General features: G+C 40.2%; 1 protein-coding gene across 1 annotated transcript in view; it reads right to left on the reverse strand.

The window, feature by feature from the left end:
• LOC311071032 (uncharacterized protein) overlaps positions 1-11,594 on the reverse strand; it is a gene marked incomplete at its 3' end in the record, with an annotated part of 144,924 nt that extends 133,330 nt beyond the window's left edge. The window contains exon 1 of the mRNA XM_084095244.1: positions 11,456-11,594. Coding sequence (XP_083951370.1) covers positions 11,456-11,591 — 136 coding nt within the window. The 5' untranslated portion in view covers positions 11,592-11,594. The remainder of the gene's footprint in view (positions 1-11,455) is intronic.
• Positions 11,595-17,021: the final 5,427 nt, after the last annotated feature.

Consider the following 17,021-nt stretch of genomic DNA (forward strand, 5'->3'; position numbering starts at 1 on the left):
GAGGAGGTGGTCTGAGCTCGGTTGCTCCCGAACCGTGGCGCGGTTCGTGTTAATGTGCAAGCAACACGGACTCGGGTGCGCGCTTGTTCAGGAAGTATAGTATCCCGCGCATGCGTATCACTGTCGATATCATTGTTTCCTCACACACAACAACCATGAGTGGCAGGGGAACGTTGTGGGACACTGAAGAGGTGAGGTGCCTCATTCAAATTCATAAAAATCTCATTCAAAAAACACACATTCCTCATTCAAAAAAATCTTCTACGAGCAGCAGAAACACGGCGTCCCCTGGATATGTGCTGAATTACACCATGTAATGAACATAAACGTAGTTGCCTCTCACTATGTTGTGCATAATAGCACCAAAAAAACAGACAAATTACAGCTATGCTCAGTCGAGTTGTATTCTCCATGCGTTTTCCGTGTGCGTTTGCGATGACGTAAGATCACTGCAAACGCACCTGGGTTCGATACAACTAATTGAGTGTGAAACCAGACCAACGCTGCGGGGGGCACCGGGAACTAGCGCACTCGGGTTCGGACCGCAGCAAACGAACCCAGTGGAAAAACGCCCTCATTCACTCACCGCGAAGTCTTGTTTAAGTGTTACACTGCTATTCCGATCGTTTTCCCTGGTTTCTTGTCTTTTGGTTTATTTGGATTTCTTGCCCTGTTCCCTGGATTACTCTTTTGCCTCTGGTCCCTGCCTGTTTTGTTTGTTTCTTTGTTGGTTTGTTTGGACTGCCTACCTGTGTTTTGACCTTTTGCCTGTACACTGGATTACGCCTCTGGATTACCCACAATAAAGCTGCGTTTGGATCTTAACCCTCGTGTCTCGGAGCAGTTTCGTAACATCGCTAGAGTTGCCGAGTTCTGCTTTAAAAGTGAAAGTGGCCGAGAGCTACTCAATACTTAAATCTCTTTAATAATGTATCATAACTAATTTTTTTAACTATCTAAACTGTAGACTATATGTCACCTGTGGTAGGTATTTCTTATTTCGCACCTGACCTTATAAGATAAAGACAGACACAACAAATAAGATCATCATGACTAATGTAAGAATTGATTTTCCTGTTAAAACAAAACTCACCCTGCAATAACGCCATAAAATGCACCCTGGACAGCAGATAACAAAGGCAGAGCACAGAACCTTGTCCTGCCCAAACTTATCTCCTTGTCCCCTTGTTTGACTTCAACTCATCCCCCCTCTCCCTCCTCAAGGAATGTCTATTTAACACATATGGTGTATCTTGTGAATATGTTGTTTTTCCTTTTCATGTTTGGTGTCATTTTAATGGTCGCAGTGCGATTGGTAAAATGGTCTTAATTTCATTGCAGTCATTGGTTTAATGAGAAAGATTGAGAACTAGGAGAATCCTGTTTCTCCTCTCTGGCTGATATCTCTTTACGATATCTCAAGAAACCAGGTGCTACCCCCCTGGGGTACATGGATTGGCCCAAACAACTCTAAACAACATTTGTTTAACCCCTTTTGTTCTAATCTGGTATTTAAGGCGAGGGAACAGAGCATACTTTGGGACTCTTTACCAGGATCATCCCCCATAGTGATGTTTCATCCTGTTGGATGCTTTTCCTGTTGGAAAGCCCTGACACATTACTGTGTGTCTTTGTCAGGAAAACATTACTTACTTTTAGAGTCATCTTTGAGTAAATGATGTCATATATTTTCTGAATTGGTTTTTAATCATTTACTTCTGTAATTGGCATGATACATTTTTACCTGACAAATAAATGTTACATCTTGATTTATTCTGAAGTTTTAGAAATCATTCATTTTAGTAGATTTCTGTCAGGTCCATTAAGTCAAGAACACACAGACAATAAAAATAATTTAAGAATTTTTATTGAATAGATCGCAAACAAGTTGATGTTCCTGAATTGAAATTTGGCGGTATGGCTCTGTTCAGGGAGTCCTCTGACCTTTCATGAGCACCATGAAATAGCAGAGAGTCAGAGGACAGCAGCAGCATAGGGAACGCTCACAGTTTAGGACTGTGAGAGCTAAAATATCCCCCTGTGAACAGAGCAGGCAACATGACATAAAGCAAATGCCACGTTATGCATAAGGAGGAGCTGGGGAGGTGGCGGGCAGCAGAAGCGAGCAGCAAGCATGTATGATCAAACTGAATGTGCTTTAAATAGGGCGCCTTGTTTGAGCTTGGCCATTGAGCAGCGAGGGGAGTTAACGAGCTAATGCAGCTCAGCTGGAGCAGATCAGCTGACAGGACAGTGTTGTTAGCAAATAGCATTAGCAGCATCTTGACTACCTGGCCTGCCAGAACTGACGCTGACGCTGACGCTCAATTAATGTGTCGTCTGGTGTTTCCGCAAATCTTTGTCCAGGATAGATCAAACTGAAGGCACTATGAATGGAGCATGGGGCACATCTTAGGAAGACCTTCTGATTTCTGACTATCTCCTGACTTAGCATGTTGTACGCTGCAAATATTATAAAAAATTACACCTATGGGTCTGCAGTGAGCGGCTGCATAGGGTAAAATACTTGCACTGCACCCTCTGACTATTTCAGGACTGGCTAGTTTGTGATCGTGAGCGCGCAGTCGCGACGTGACGTCTCAAAGCGACACTAGGTCCGTAATGAACGAATAATTGAAAGTATGGGATAATCAGAATAATCAAAGATCTAAATTAATTCATAATCAATATTTATGATTATTTTCTAATCAGAAATACGATCTAAATTTGATTATCATTTGAAATTGGAGAGAAAGAGAATGTCAAAGAGAACTCCTAGATTTTGCACTAATGGCTTACAGGAGGGGGCTAGATCACCCAGATCAACTAAATTATTAGGAACTCCAAACCACACAACTTCAGTTTTCTCTTCATTTAGTTTAAAAAAATGTAAAGAAAGCCATGATTTGATGTCATGTATACAGTCCCACAACAACTCTATTTGGTTCTTACTGTTCTTTTTCAGAGGGAGATAAATTTGCATATCATCCGCATAAAAGTGAAAAGGGATTCCATGCTTGATAAAAATTGTCCTGAGGGGTAACAAGTACAGAGAGAACAGAATTGGGCTGAGAATGGACCCCTGTGGAACCCCACTGAGCAAGGAGGCAGGTTGTGAGTAATCTTGACCAATATTTACAGAGAAGGTACCAGTAGGTGGCGCTTATGGAACAGCAGAAATAGAGCAGTTTCCCGGGAACCTCTGTGAACACGGCAGCGCTGCGCTGATAAACACTGCTTTATTAGGCATTACACAGAAGGAAGATGAAAAGCAAAAGCCATCGAAACTTTTCTGTCATGGGACAATCTTGCGCTCTTTCTTCCTGGCACATACACGCGCTCTCAAGTGGCCAAGACCACATGACCTCCTCACACCTTTCATCGAGAGGCATGACGTTAAAAGCTCCGCCTCTTTTTGAATGGAAATCCGGGTTCAAAGAGAGGCCGATCTTTCGGCGTCATGCCTCTCGATGAAAGGTGCGAGGAGGTTTTTATATATTATAACCGCGACTTATAGCACCTTTCAGAAACGGTAGCAAGGTTTCCTCTATGGACTATTTTTTGGATCAAACTCTCGAACACAGGATTATTTAAACAGTCCTTTGTCGGAGTGTGTTCGCCTTGCTCTGATGTCACGCTGATGTATGTCAGAAAAACTCGCGACAGTGAGGCGGCCGTGTCGGGTTCTGATCAAACACACGATGGGAAACGACTTGCTGACGACACAGCTTAATGCTCATTGGTGTAAACAACCGTGATGGGTTGGACTCTTCTGATATTCTGATATCATGTTTTTATGTGTATGAATAATGTGTAAATATATTCCCAAACTCTCTGACAGTACGATCTCTATATGGGTTATGTGATTGTTATGTTTATTAAAAACAAATATTAACATGCCTGTATTAAAGTAAAAATCATTGATAAACACGTCTTACAAGTACTTTTGGTGTCTTGTTCATTATATTTATTTTCATATAAAAGCAACAGAATTTAAATTACATCCAGTTTATCATCACGGTGCATGAGTGTGAATCCCGTGATATCCGCCCGATCCCACCGGTGTCTGATCCACTACGACTAGAGAAAACTGTCAGAGTCCGCCAAGATGGCGACGGCCGGCTCTACCCATTTTTGCCTTCAAAAATGCCCGGTTATCACTCATATCCTCTGATCCTGCTCTGGCCTCAAGCCTAGAAGAGCAAGATGAGGCTGTTGAGGACGATGTAGTTTCTGAATCCTGCTGTACTACGAGTTGCTGGAGGTTGTCTTGAGTCTCATATAAGATGTCCTTTAGTGTAGAACGTATAAGCCTCCTCTCGCTTTAAAAAGTCTTCAAAGGCCACATTTAAAGGCCGATTGCATCACAGCGGCGCGACGAAGGCTGTCCCAATTCGAAGGATCCTTCTGATGCGGCCTACCATCAGTGTTGCCAAGTCCAAGGTTTTCTGCGGGTTGATTCCCACGCCTGTAAGTACGATTTTGGCGCTCCAACACCCCAAAACATCTCTCAGACTCACAAACCCAGTGGAGAATTCAGACGCCCGATGGAGAAGAGCCGATGGGCTTTTGGGCTACTTTTGTTGCACAGACCTGGCAACCCTCCTACCGTCCTCCTTTCCCCGGGCCGGGAAGGATAGAACGAGGAACAGCCGAGAGAAACGAGACCGAGAGGAGGAGCTGATCGAGATCATGAGGAGGACATGAAGTTTCAGAGAGACAGAGGAGAGGAGATCACAGGACAGCAGGGAGAGAGTGAACAGATTGTTTCTCTTCCTGACAGATTAAATTAACCTTTTGCTTATATGAATTAAAAATTCTTATACCATGGTCTGGGTGAATACTCGATTCTGATTGGCTGCAGGGTGTCCGTTAAAAAGTGATAGAGGACACCTAGTAAAGGAGTTCTGCTGAAACTGACTGCTTACCGTTCGAAATTAATAAATAAATGCACTGGCTACATCAGCTGTGAGTAACCATAGCAACTAACCCTTACAAAAGTCATGACAATGAATGAAAGACAATTAATTAAAATACAATATGCTCATATGCTCTCGCGGGCCACACAACATAATGTGCCGGGCCTTAAATTTGACACATGTGAGTTAAAGTGTGATTTAGTTCAAATACCACATAATTCACTATCATATTCTTTTCTGATGTCGGCCTCTGACAGTGAAATATTTCAGTGAGTGTATGATGGAGCTCATATGATCAACAGTAAACACTCCTGACCTGATATAGGCAAGGCAAGGCAAGGCAAGTTTATTTATATAGCACATTTCATACACAATGGCAATTCAAAGTGCTTTACATAGAAGAAATTAAAATAATAAAAAGAAATAAGAATAATTAAAACAGTTTAGAAAAATAAAAAATAAAATACAGTACAGATAGTCGGACGAGCATTGGCACAGTGCTCATTCAGTAAATGCATAGCTAAACAGGTGTGTTTTGAGTCTGGATTTGAATGTGACTACTGTAGGAGCACGTCTGATCTCCTCTGGAAGCTGGTTCCAGCTGCGGCTGGCATAATAGCTAAAAGCAGACTCGCCATGCTTAGAGTGAACCCTTGGTATTTCTAGCTGATATGATCCGAGTGATCTGAGTGATCTGCTGGGTTTATATTCAGTGAGCATATCTGCAATGTATTGAGGTCCTAGGCCATTGAATGATTTATATACTAGTAATAATACTTTAAAATCAATCCTAAATTTAACTGGGAGCCAGTGTAAAGACTTGAGGACTGGTGTGATATGATCATATTTTCTGGTTCTGCTCAGAATCCTGGCAGCAGCGTTCTGTATGAGCTGCAACTGTCTTATGGTCTTTTTGGGAAGGCCAGTGAGGAGTCCATTACAATAATCCACCCTGCTGGTGATGAAAGCATGCACAAGTTTCTCTAAGTCTTGTCTGGAAACAAAGCATCTAATTCTTGCAATATTTTTCAGATGATAGTATGCTGATTTAGTTATTGCTTTGACATGACTACTGAAACTAAGGTCTGACTCTAGTGTCACACCAAGATTCCTGACTTGATTTTTAGTTGTTTGACCCCTAGAGTGAAGGTATGCGTTCACCTTGAGAACTTCATCTTTGTTTCCAAACGCAATGACTTCAGTTTTGTCTTTGTTTAACTGAAGAAAGTTTTGGCACATCCAACTGTTGACTTCATCAATGCATTGGCACAGGGAGTCAATGGGGCTGTAATCGTTAGGCGATAGGGCTAAGTAGAGCTGTGTGTCGTCTGCATAGCTGTGGTAAGCAATTTGGTTCTTCCTCATTATTTGGCTCATTGGGAGCATATACAGGTTGAACAGGAGTGGCGCAAGAATTGAGCCTTGAGGGACTCCGCATGTCATGGATGTCCACTCAGACTTATGGTCTCCTATACTCACATAATAACCTCTCCCATCTAAGTATGACCTGAACCATTTTAGGACTATCCCAGAAAGCCCCACCCAGTTTTCCAGCCTGTCAAGAAGTATGTTATGATCGACAGTGTCAAATGCAGCACTGAGGTCGAGTAGTACCAGCACTGATAATTTGCCTGAATCAGTATTTAAGCGAATATCGTTTATTATCTTTATGAGCGCTGTCTCTGTGCTGTGGTGTGGTCGGAAACCAGATTGAAAATTGTCAAAGTGTCCATTCGAGCATAGGAATTTGTTCAGCTGATTGAAGACAACTTTTTCAATGATCTTGCCTATGAAAGGAAGATTTGAGATCGGTCTATAGTTGCTTAATATGGTCTTATCCAGATTGCTCTTTTTCAGGAGGGGCTTGACAACTGCAGTTTTCAGGGAGTTTGGAAAAATCCCAGAGAGAAGTGAGGCATTTACCACTTCTAGGAGATCTGGTTCTAAACTGTTTAACACACTTTTGAAAAATGATGTGGGAAGTGTGTCAAGAGCGCAGGTTGATGTTTTAAGGTGCTGTACTGTTTCTTCCAAAATTTTGCCATCAATTTCTTTGAAATCAGACATAGTAACTACTTTCTCAGGCAGTTTGATCTGTCTGACCCCAGGGCAACTCAAGGATGTGCTGATCACCTTTCTGATATTATTGATTTTCTCAGAGAAGAAAGAAGCAAACTCACTGCATTTACTGTCTGAGAGCATTTCACTGGGAATCTGGCTTGGGGGGTTTGTCAGTCTCTCTACAGTAGCAAAAAGAGTGCGTGTGTTGTTTAAATTACTGTTTATAATATTTGAGAAGAAAGTCTGTCTAGCTTTGCCTAGTTCCCTATTAAAAGCATGAAGGCTGTCTTTGTAGATGTTATAATGGACTACAAGTTTTGTCTTCCGCCATATGCGCTCTGCTTTTCTGCATTGTCTTTTCATATTTTGCACTGCTGTTGAGTTTCTCCAAGGTGCTTTTTGTCTGCCATTCTTCTTCCTGACTTTAACAGGAGCAATATCATCAATTACACTTTTAACTTTTGAGTTAAATGAATCAAGGAGAAAATCAACAGAGTCTGCAGATATGCTTGGTGTTAAGGATATAGCCTTCATAAATAGTACACTAGTGTTCTCATTTAAGCATCTCTTCTTGACAGACACAGATCTAGCTTCAGTGGCAGGAGAGATCAATATATCAAAGAAAATACAGAAATGATCAGACAGTGCTGATATAAACACACATGTGATTGATCTGATGATTATGAGAGGCTGAACTACAATACTCAACATTATTCAACATCATTCAGCATCATTCAGCATCATGCAACATCATTCAGCATCATTCAGCATCATTCAACATCATTCAGCATCATTCAGCATCATTCAGCATCATTCAACATCATTCAGCATCATTCAGCATCATTCAGCATCATTCAGCATCATGCAGCATCATTCAGCATCATTCAGCATCATTCAGCATCATTCAACATCATTCAACATCATTCAGCATCATTCAGCATCATTCAGCATCATTCAACATCATTCAGCATCATTCTACATCATTCAGCATCATTCAACATCATTCAGCATCATTCAACATCATTCAGCATCATTCAGCATCATTCAGCATCATTCTACATCATTCAGCATCATTCAGCATCATTCAGCATCATTCAACATCATTCAGCATCATTCAGCATCATTCAACATCATTCAACATCATTCAGCATCATTCAGCATCATTCAACATCATTCAGCATCATTCAACATCATTCAACATCATTCAGCATCATTCAGCATCATTCAACATCATTCAGCATCATTCAGCATCATTCAACATCATTCAGCATCATTCAACATCATTCAGCATCATTCAACATCATTCAGCATCATTCAGCATCATTCAACATCATTCTACATCATTCAGCATCATTCAGCATCATTCAACATCATTCAACATCATTCAGCATCATTCAACATCATTCTACATCATTCAGCATCATTCAGCATCATTCAACATCATTCAGCATCATTCAGCATCATTCAACATCATTCAGCATCATTCAGCATCATTCAGCATCATTCAACATCATTCTACATCATTCAGCATCATTCAGCATCATTCAACATCATTCAGCATCATTCAGCATCATTCAACATCATTCAGCATCATTCAACATCATTCAGCATCATTCAACATCATTCAGCATCATTCTACATCATTCAGCATCATTCAGCATCATTCAACATCATTCAACATCATTCAGCATCATTCAACATCATTCAGCATCATTCAGCATCATTCAGCATCATTCAACATCATTCAACATCATTCAACATCATTCAGCATCATTCAACATCATTCAGCATCATTCTACATCATTCAGCATCATTCAGCATCATTCAACATCATTCAGCATCATTCAACATCATTCAGCATCATTCAGCATCATTCAACATCATTCAGCATCATTCAACATCATTCAGCATCATTCAACATCATTCAGCATCATTCTACATCATTCAGCATCATTCAGCATCATTCAACATCATTCAGCATCATTCAACATCATTCAGCATCATTCAGCATCATTCAGCATCATTCAACATCATTCAGCATCATTCAGCATCATTCAACATCATTCAACATTATTCACTGGGTTCCAGCTGAGGCTGATTCATGTCACATAATAAATTATCCATAGATTGGGACCTAGGAATTACTTTATCTTCATCTTCATCTTCTTCATATGCATATCCTTCATCTTCATCTACATTATGGAATGCATCTTCAGGTAGACGTATGTGAGCTGATGTGGAGCAGAACAAAACATCCGTCAGAAACTGAATAATATCGTGTCATGAATCTGTCAATCTGTACCTTTAACTTTAATTGTATGAAGGATCAATAATTCAACATGTTTTACACTCATCATAATAAAGTTCACATGTATATTATGTAGAGGATATGTGGGATAATTGTTCATTTCTGTGCATTGTTGTATAGACCCAAACTGTGAAGTTTTCATCACAAACTAAACTTGTGCACTTTTCCACTGTTAATGTTCATAAGAAGAGAAATGTCAATCATACAGCATCATAGAGAGCATGTTATTACACTATGTGTGTTCATCAGTCAGAGAAACTCAACAATAACACAATTATGAAGAATAAAACAACAGTAAAAATGCAAATAAACCAAAGTTTTGACCAGCATTCAGTAAATTGTGTATATGTTGTGTGTAAATATGTTGAATATTCTGAAACAAGTAGCAAAATTAAATGAATAAAAATGATGTTTTTGTGTTAATGTTTTGAGAACATTATTAAAGACCACAAAACTTTGAATGAACGTTTTATTAATGTTACTGGAGGAACGTTTGATCATAACTTTGATAGAATCTTTCCAGAACGTTCCCTGTTAACTTTGCAACTACATGTAAACTTATTATATACGAACTATAACTCTATTATTCTACTAATACTGAGAGTTAGTTCACATGATCATTTATTTCTGTCCTCTATTCATGTTCTCGCTCTAGTTTTTGGGGAAGTTATATTGAAATTACTCACAGAACCTTTAATTAAACCATTGAAACACAAGGAAGGGAACACAATTCTCACAAAATAAAAATATTAAGTGCAAACTTGATTTAATAAATGTAAGCAAAAGAAAGGATTATATTATTTGCATATTATTACATATTTACATATGAATGTATAGAGGAAAACACAACTCCATCATATAGTTTGACAGAGAAATATTAATATTACACTTCAACCCTCAGTATGAATATATTTATACTGGATTATGTGTTTTATCAGTGTTTAATACTGGAACATGATTTAAGATTCCTCTCTGAATTCAGTGTGACTTTAATGCATTTACATGTTAAGAGCTCATATTTAACTCTAGATTCAGTCCTGGATATTCTTATATATTTCTCTTCAGAGAGACCTGACACTGTGAGACGATGTGGAGATTATGATTGTTTGCCTTAGATCTGTCTATCAGTGCCTTTATAAATGTGTGTAATGCAAAACCACTGATAGAGAAAACAAGCATTTGTGGACTTTACACTCAGAAGAGAAACTGACCTGACGACCCATGAACAAGAATGTCTATACAGATTGGTAAACCAGGGACTGAAATGAAAAGCTCAGTTAGTTTAAGATTATAAATAAATGCTTCGATAATTTCATATACTAGTGTAATGCATACGTCCACTGGACGCTGTCTCTGCTGCTGTAATCTCATCCTCATGTTTAATGCCGAAACCCAGTGTGTGATCATCCTCCAGTGTCTTCAGATCAGAGTTGTCAAGTTTAGAGTTTTTAACTGTGAAGAAACAGAGAACACAATAATCAAAAGTATTTTACACTCATCATAATAAAGTTTCAAGTTATATTGCCACAAAATGAAGCACAAAACTCATTAAAAAAATGTCAACAAAAAAAGGCCTGATGTGTGTAAACGCTGTAAACATGTTATTATAAAAATGTGTGTAATGCAAAACCACTGATAGAGAAAACAAGCATTTGTGGGATTGTGAAACTGACCTGTCGACTCGTGAACAGGAGAAGAGTCTCTCGGGCGTTTCTCTCTAACGGAGACTGAAGTGAAAAGGTCAGTTAGTTTAAGATTATAAATAAATACTTTTAATAATGTTGAATACTAGTGTAAATAATGCATACTTCCACAGCGCACTGCGATAATATGATCCTCATGTTTAATGCCGTAGAAACCCAGTGTGTGATCATCCTCCAGTGTGTTGAAGCGGTAGCGAAGAATAGTGTCTTCAACTGTGAAGAAACATGAGGAACAGAGAACACACACACACACACACGCACACACACACGTATCAGAGAGCGATGTTTTCCTCATTAATATGTGCTTTCTGAATTATGATATTTATTTGCTAACTTCTCAATCTCAGGCTTCTCCGTTAATAAGAGCTGAATCTACATTTAAATACAGATTTTCTTGGTTAGCATCACAATCTCCTTCACATATGTCAGCTAATGCACACAGAAGACTGAAGTGTTGGACTTACGTTGGTCTTCAGGAATGAGTTTTCTCTTTAACTCCTGCACTGTGGTGTTCCTGAACTCCTCTTCTGAATTCGCCACAGAAACTCTTCTTCTCTCCAGTCCGTGTCTAATATCTGTAAAGTGGATCTGGAAACTCATGTTGAATGTTAACTTTAACTATATTCCCTCGGGATCTAGTAGTAACTGCACTGATGCTCACAGTGATGATAGTTTCACTTCCTCTGTTTAAACTCTCGTATTATCATGTACAGTCACTGTCCACTGTTTCAGAGTCCTTCCTCTTTAATTCTTAAATGCTTCCTCCAGCCACATATTTCTTCAGACTGTCCTGGGCTGCATGTTCTGGCTTGTAAACAGTGTTTGATTCTGTGATATTCCTCTCCTGATTCAGACACGATGAACTCTAACTGGAGAAAGCAACCGGACTCATTCATTGAGTGTTTGTTGTTGCTGGAGATTTCCACCAAGCCAATCTTAAGTCAGTTCTCCCCAAGCTTTCCCGAAATGTCCAACAATATCTTAGATCAGGAGTATACGAACATCATAGGGGCATATAAGCACCATCTGGGACTCTCTGATCACCGGCTATATTTCTGTTTCCAGTCTATAGACCAATAATACAGACAAGAACACCAATAATCAAAACTGTGACGGTGTGGCCAACAGCAGCTAACGCTCAGCTACAAGACTGCCTCCAAGAAACAGACTGGAATATGTCAAATCAAGTCAAGTCCCCTTCATTTATATAGCGCTTTTAACAATATAGATTGTTTACAGTGATAATTGGAGATTACAGTAACAGAGACTCTTTAGGCTTTACAGCAGATCTAGAATAAAGTTATTGCTAAAGTTAGTTTTGATTAATTCACTTCAGTTGTAAAGATCATTAATTATTAACTTTAATAGGGCCGCTAACATGACACCGTTCTAACAGAAAACTCTTAGGGCCCTATTTTAACGATCTGAAACGCAAGTAACTTTGTGGGCGGATCCCGACGCAAATCTAAAATGTGTTGGTCTGAAGTCGCTTCATTACTCATAGGTGTGGTTTGGGCGTAACGTGAAATAAACCAATCAGAGCGTCATCTCACATTCCCTTTAAGAGCAGGCGCGCTTGTCCCATGGCGGATTGCTATTATAACGGCGGATTTGCCAGGAGCGGTTCACAGCCGAGGAGACCGACGTTCCCGTCAGGGCCGTAAAACACAGAGAAGTGACATTGGGGATGGAGAAACACACCCAGATTAGCCTCAGTTAAACAGGCGTATGATAATCTGGGTAAATGTGTAAGCTAGATTTATTATTACGCCTCCTCTTTTCGCTGAACCGCCCCCGGGAGCGCAAGTTCATTCCCTAATTTACCGGCGTGCATCTGTGGAGGGTAAAGTCCGCTGTGCGACGGGTGAGAAATAGGAATGATACATGTTGTATGTATGATACACACTGTACAAAGTCAATTGCGCTGGGAGCGAGATAGGGCCCTAAATCCGCTCCGGTTGATCATTCAACACAACAGCAGTGTTTGGTTAACGAGAACGCAAACCCGGCAATAAGTTTCACGACTAGGTGCAAGCATTGAATAATTTTGAAGTGACTGTGTGTGTGTGTGTGTGTGTGTGTGTGTGTGTGTGTGTGTGTGTGTGTGTGTGTGTGAGAGAGTGTGTCCAGGCGCAGGTCCTTCATCAGATCTGGATACGGCGGACTGCGGGAAAACCTCGGGATAAACAGAGAGACTAATATTAGTGTAGACACCATTCTTCTTATAATGTAACGAGTACATCAGGGTTTATGGGAAGTGTTCCCAGTTTTTATGTATGTATTATCAGCATCATCATATGAATCTGGTTTTAATATGGAAGAATATACCACCTCTGTTATGGAGTACATCAAATTCTGTGTGGACAGTCTTACCAGTAGTAAAATACTTCCTTGTGTTCCCAAACCAAAAACCATGGATGAACAGCGAAGTACGACTCCTGCTCAAGGCACTACCGTTGTAAAGATGCAGCAACACACAGTCACACCAGCAGGAACCCCAGCGACGGCATCAAGGCTGCTAAATGTAGTGTAAGACTTGAAAAACTGGAAGAGAGGGCTCTCTCTGAGAGAACAAAGGAAATTAACATTTGAACTCACTCTTGTGCAACATTCGAGATGCAAGTCTCACCTCAGAATCATCCTAATCTACATCTCTTTCCCCACTCCTTCTTCCTCATGCTGAGATCACCAACATTCACCCAAGAATCTATATGGTTTAATGTGAATAATTATCATACAGTATTACACATGTTTGGTAAAGAGGTGAGAAGCCTTTATAGTTGTTTGTGCTACTACATGTGCACATATGCTAATTAAGTTTATTCTTTAAAACACGTGATTGCCCTATAGTGTAAGTGTTGTATGAAACACTTAAGGTAATGATACACAGGGCAACTTTTTGAGCAATATTGCTGGGCAATGTTGCCGTCAACGGGCAACCAGATGAGACACAGGGCCCACGACCGATCTAAATTATCCAGATAGAAATTTATTGCCCATTTTCAATGGGAAAGTGCCCAAGCAACAATCACTCGACAAGATTGCCCAGCAACATTGCTCAAAAAAGTTGCCCTGTGTATCATCACCTTTAGGTTAATGGATGTAGATGCTCTGCATTCTAGGCCATGTATCTTGTGTAAACTGGAATAATTGTTGTACTGGAATTGCATAGCAATTTCAAGTTGCATGTGTGACTATGTTGAATTTGTTTGTCTCCTTGGTGGAAAACTCTGCTATTTTCAATATAGCTGCAGTAAAACCAGGTACAGGAGCATAGAACTGCCATGTGGTAACAATGTGATTCACAAATGCATTAACCATGAAAATGCTTTACAAATTAAATCCATCACATCTTGCAAATCAGCTAAAATGGCCACTTTGCCTTCATATACAGAAGTCTTTAAAGAGACTAAATGAAACGAAAAGGCATTTGAAATCTAACAAAGAAAAAAGAGAAACAGCGAATGTGCATCTCATCAGCCCTGAGCCAAAAAACCTTTTCATATTCAAATATGTTGACATGAGAACCAGCAGAGATGAGCCATGAGTTTAGCGTGTGCTTGTAGTTCATTGGGTGCTAACAACAACAGAGTTCCTCATTGGCTTTCAGCCTGACCGTTGTTGTACATACAATGCACTGGCCAGTACAGCTGCGACTACAGGGCCAAATCAAAAGAATCATCTTTTTTTTGCAAAACGAACACTTTGACAACAAAGTTGTTCCAGAGACTCTTCAGAGGCCAGAAATAACATTATTTAATTTATATATATTTTTTAATATAATATAATTGAATTATACATTTTAAATAGAATGATAATATACATTATGTTATAATCGCCAAGCAGGGCATTCATTGGAGAAGTGTGACATTAATCCTTACAATTCGATTTCATTGGCCTGCTGCCCAGTGCCAAAAGGGGAGGGGGGGCTTTTATTTTTTGCCTTTACAAAAACACGACTAGAAGTGTGGCACAGATAATAGCAAACCAAATCATCCTTGACTGGGGTAAAGACCACCCAAAGACGGAATCCAACGCTCTGGGCGAAGGTATATAATGTGTGTATGTCTTTTCAGTGCTCCAGTGAAGTTCACTTAATTTATTGGAATTTAGTTTCAATATAACTTTAGCTCTACGCTTAATCTGACTCCAATTTCAAATGATAATCAACTTTAGATTGTGTTTCTTATTAGAAAATAATCATAAATATTGATTATGATTTAATTTAGATCTTTGATTATTCTGAGCATCTCATAATTTCACATATTCGTTCATTAAGGACCCGGTGTCGCTTTGAGACGTCACGTTGCGAATGTGCGCTCACGCTCACAAACTATAGCCAGTTCTGAATAGTCAGAGGGTGCAGAGCAACTATTTTACCCTAAGCGGCCGCTCACTGCTGACTCATAACAAAGGTGTAATTTATTTAATAGTTGCGAGCTTGCAACGTGCTAAGTCAGTGATAGTCAGAAATCAGAAGGTCTCCTTAATTATGTGCCTCATGCTCCATTCATAGTGCCTTCGGTTTGATCTATCCTGGACAGAGATTTGCGGAAACATCAGACTACACTTTAATCTACTAGTAATAATGTTTTCTGAATAAATCAAGATGTAACATTTATTTGTCAGGTAAAATGTATCATGCCAATTACACAAGTGATTAAAAGCCAATTCAGAAATAATAAATACATGACATCAATTACTCAAAGATGACTCTAAAAGTAAGCCATGCATTCCTGACAGAGACACACAGTGGTGTGTGAGTGTGTTTCAACAGGGAAACGCTGAAACGGCACTGCATGGGGGTTTTCCTGGTTACAGATTCCCAAAGACTGCTCTGTCACCTAGCCTTAAATACCCAGACCAGAACAAAAGGGTTGTAGTTGTTTTGGGTCAATTCATGTACCCCAGGTGGTAGCACCTGGTTTCGGGGGAGAGGGGAGATATCTAGAAGAGACATCACCCAAAGAGGAGAACAGGATTCTCCAGTTCTTTCTCATTATACCAATGTCTACAAAGAAATTAAGACCATTTTACCAATCGCACTGAGACACTTAAAATGATACCAAACATGAAAAGGAAAAACAACATATTCACAAGATATATCATATGTGATATATAGACAATCTCAGTGAACTTTTAGTGACTTGAGGAAGGAGAGGGTGTCACGGTTCATGAATTCGCTGTCTCCTTTCTCGTCTTGTGTTGTTGGTGTGTGTGTGTGGCCATTGGTCACTACTGCTGATCAGCACAGCAGCTGCATCTGGTAAGCGGCACCAGCTGCAGCTGATCAACGGTCCCTATTTATTCTCACAGATTTCGTCTTGTCTTTGTCAGATCGTTGTGGATGTTTCCCCGTGTGTTTTTGTTTCCCGCCGGTCAGTCATCTATGCTTTCACTGGACTTATCTTATCACCATCTAGTGATCGGGTTGTTCCTCTGAGTCCCTGCGCTACCAAGAGCGAATTCTCCGGATGCTGGCATACCCTTCTCTCACATCTTGTCTCCTGGTTTCAATAAATACGACTTTTTAGTTGCAATTGAATCTTCCAATTATTTCCATAACAGAGGGGGGATGCATATGTCACAGGTCGGGGTGGGCCAAGCCAGACGGCACCCACCCCTGGAGACCGGGTACCGCCTCGAGGAGCGTGTCAAGGAACCAAACAGCAGACAGAGGATAAAGGAATAATTTCTTTATTGAGTTAAAAGCAGATAATTTGAAAAGTCCTAATTAAAATCTTCCTTCTTGTCGCCAGAAGCAATTCGATGGGCCCCCTGGACCGGAGCGAGATGGACGTTCGTGAACACCCTGCGGCTCGTCGGAGAGGAATCAAAGGAGGATGCACACCATCCAGGTAGGTCACGGGGTAAGTACTCTTTACAGGGTTCACAAGGAAGTCTTGGCTACCCGGACCCCATTCGGACTGGAACCAGGTAAATACTCGCGGTGAGGATGGAACGAGTGCCGGAGGCTGCCCAGAGGTAAGTATCCAAAGGACGGGGATCCTCAACTCAGACGGGTCACAG

This window comes from Abramis brama (genome assembly GCF_963993115.1).
Source record: "Abramis brama genome assembly, chromosome: 20".
Lineage (NCBI taxonomy): Eukaryota > Metazoa > Chordata > Actinopteri > Cypriniformes > Leuciscidae > Abramis > Abramis brama.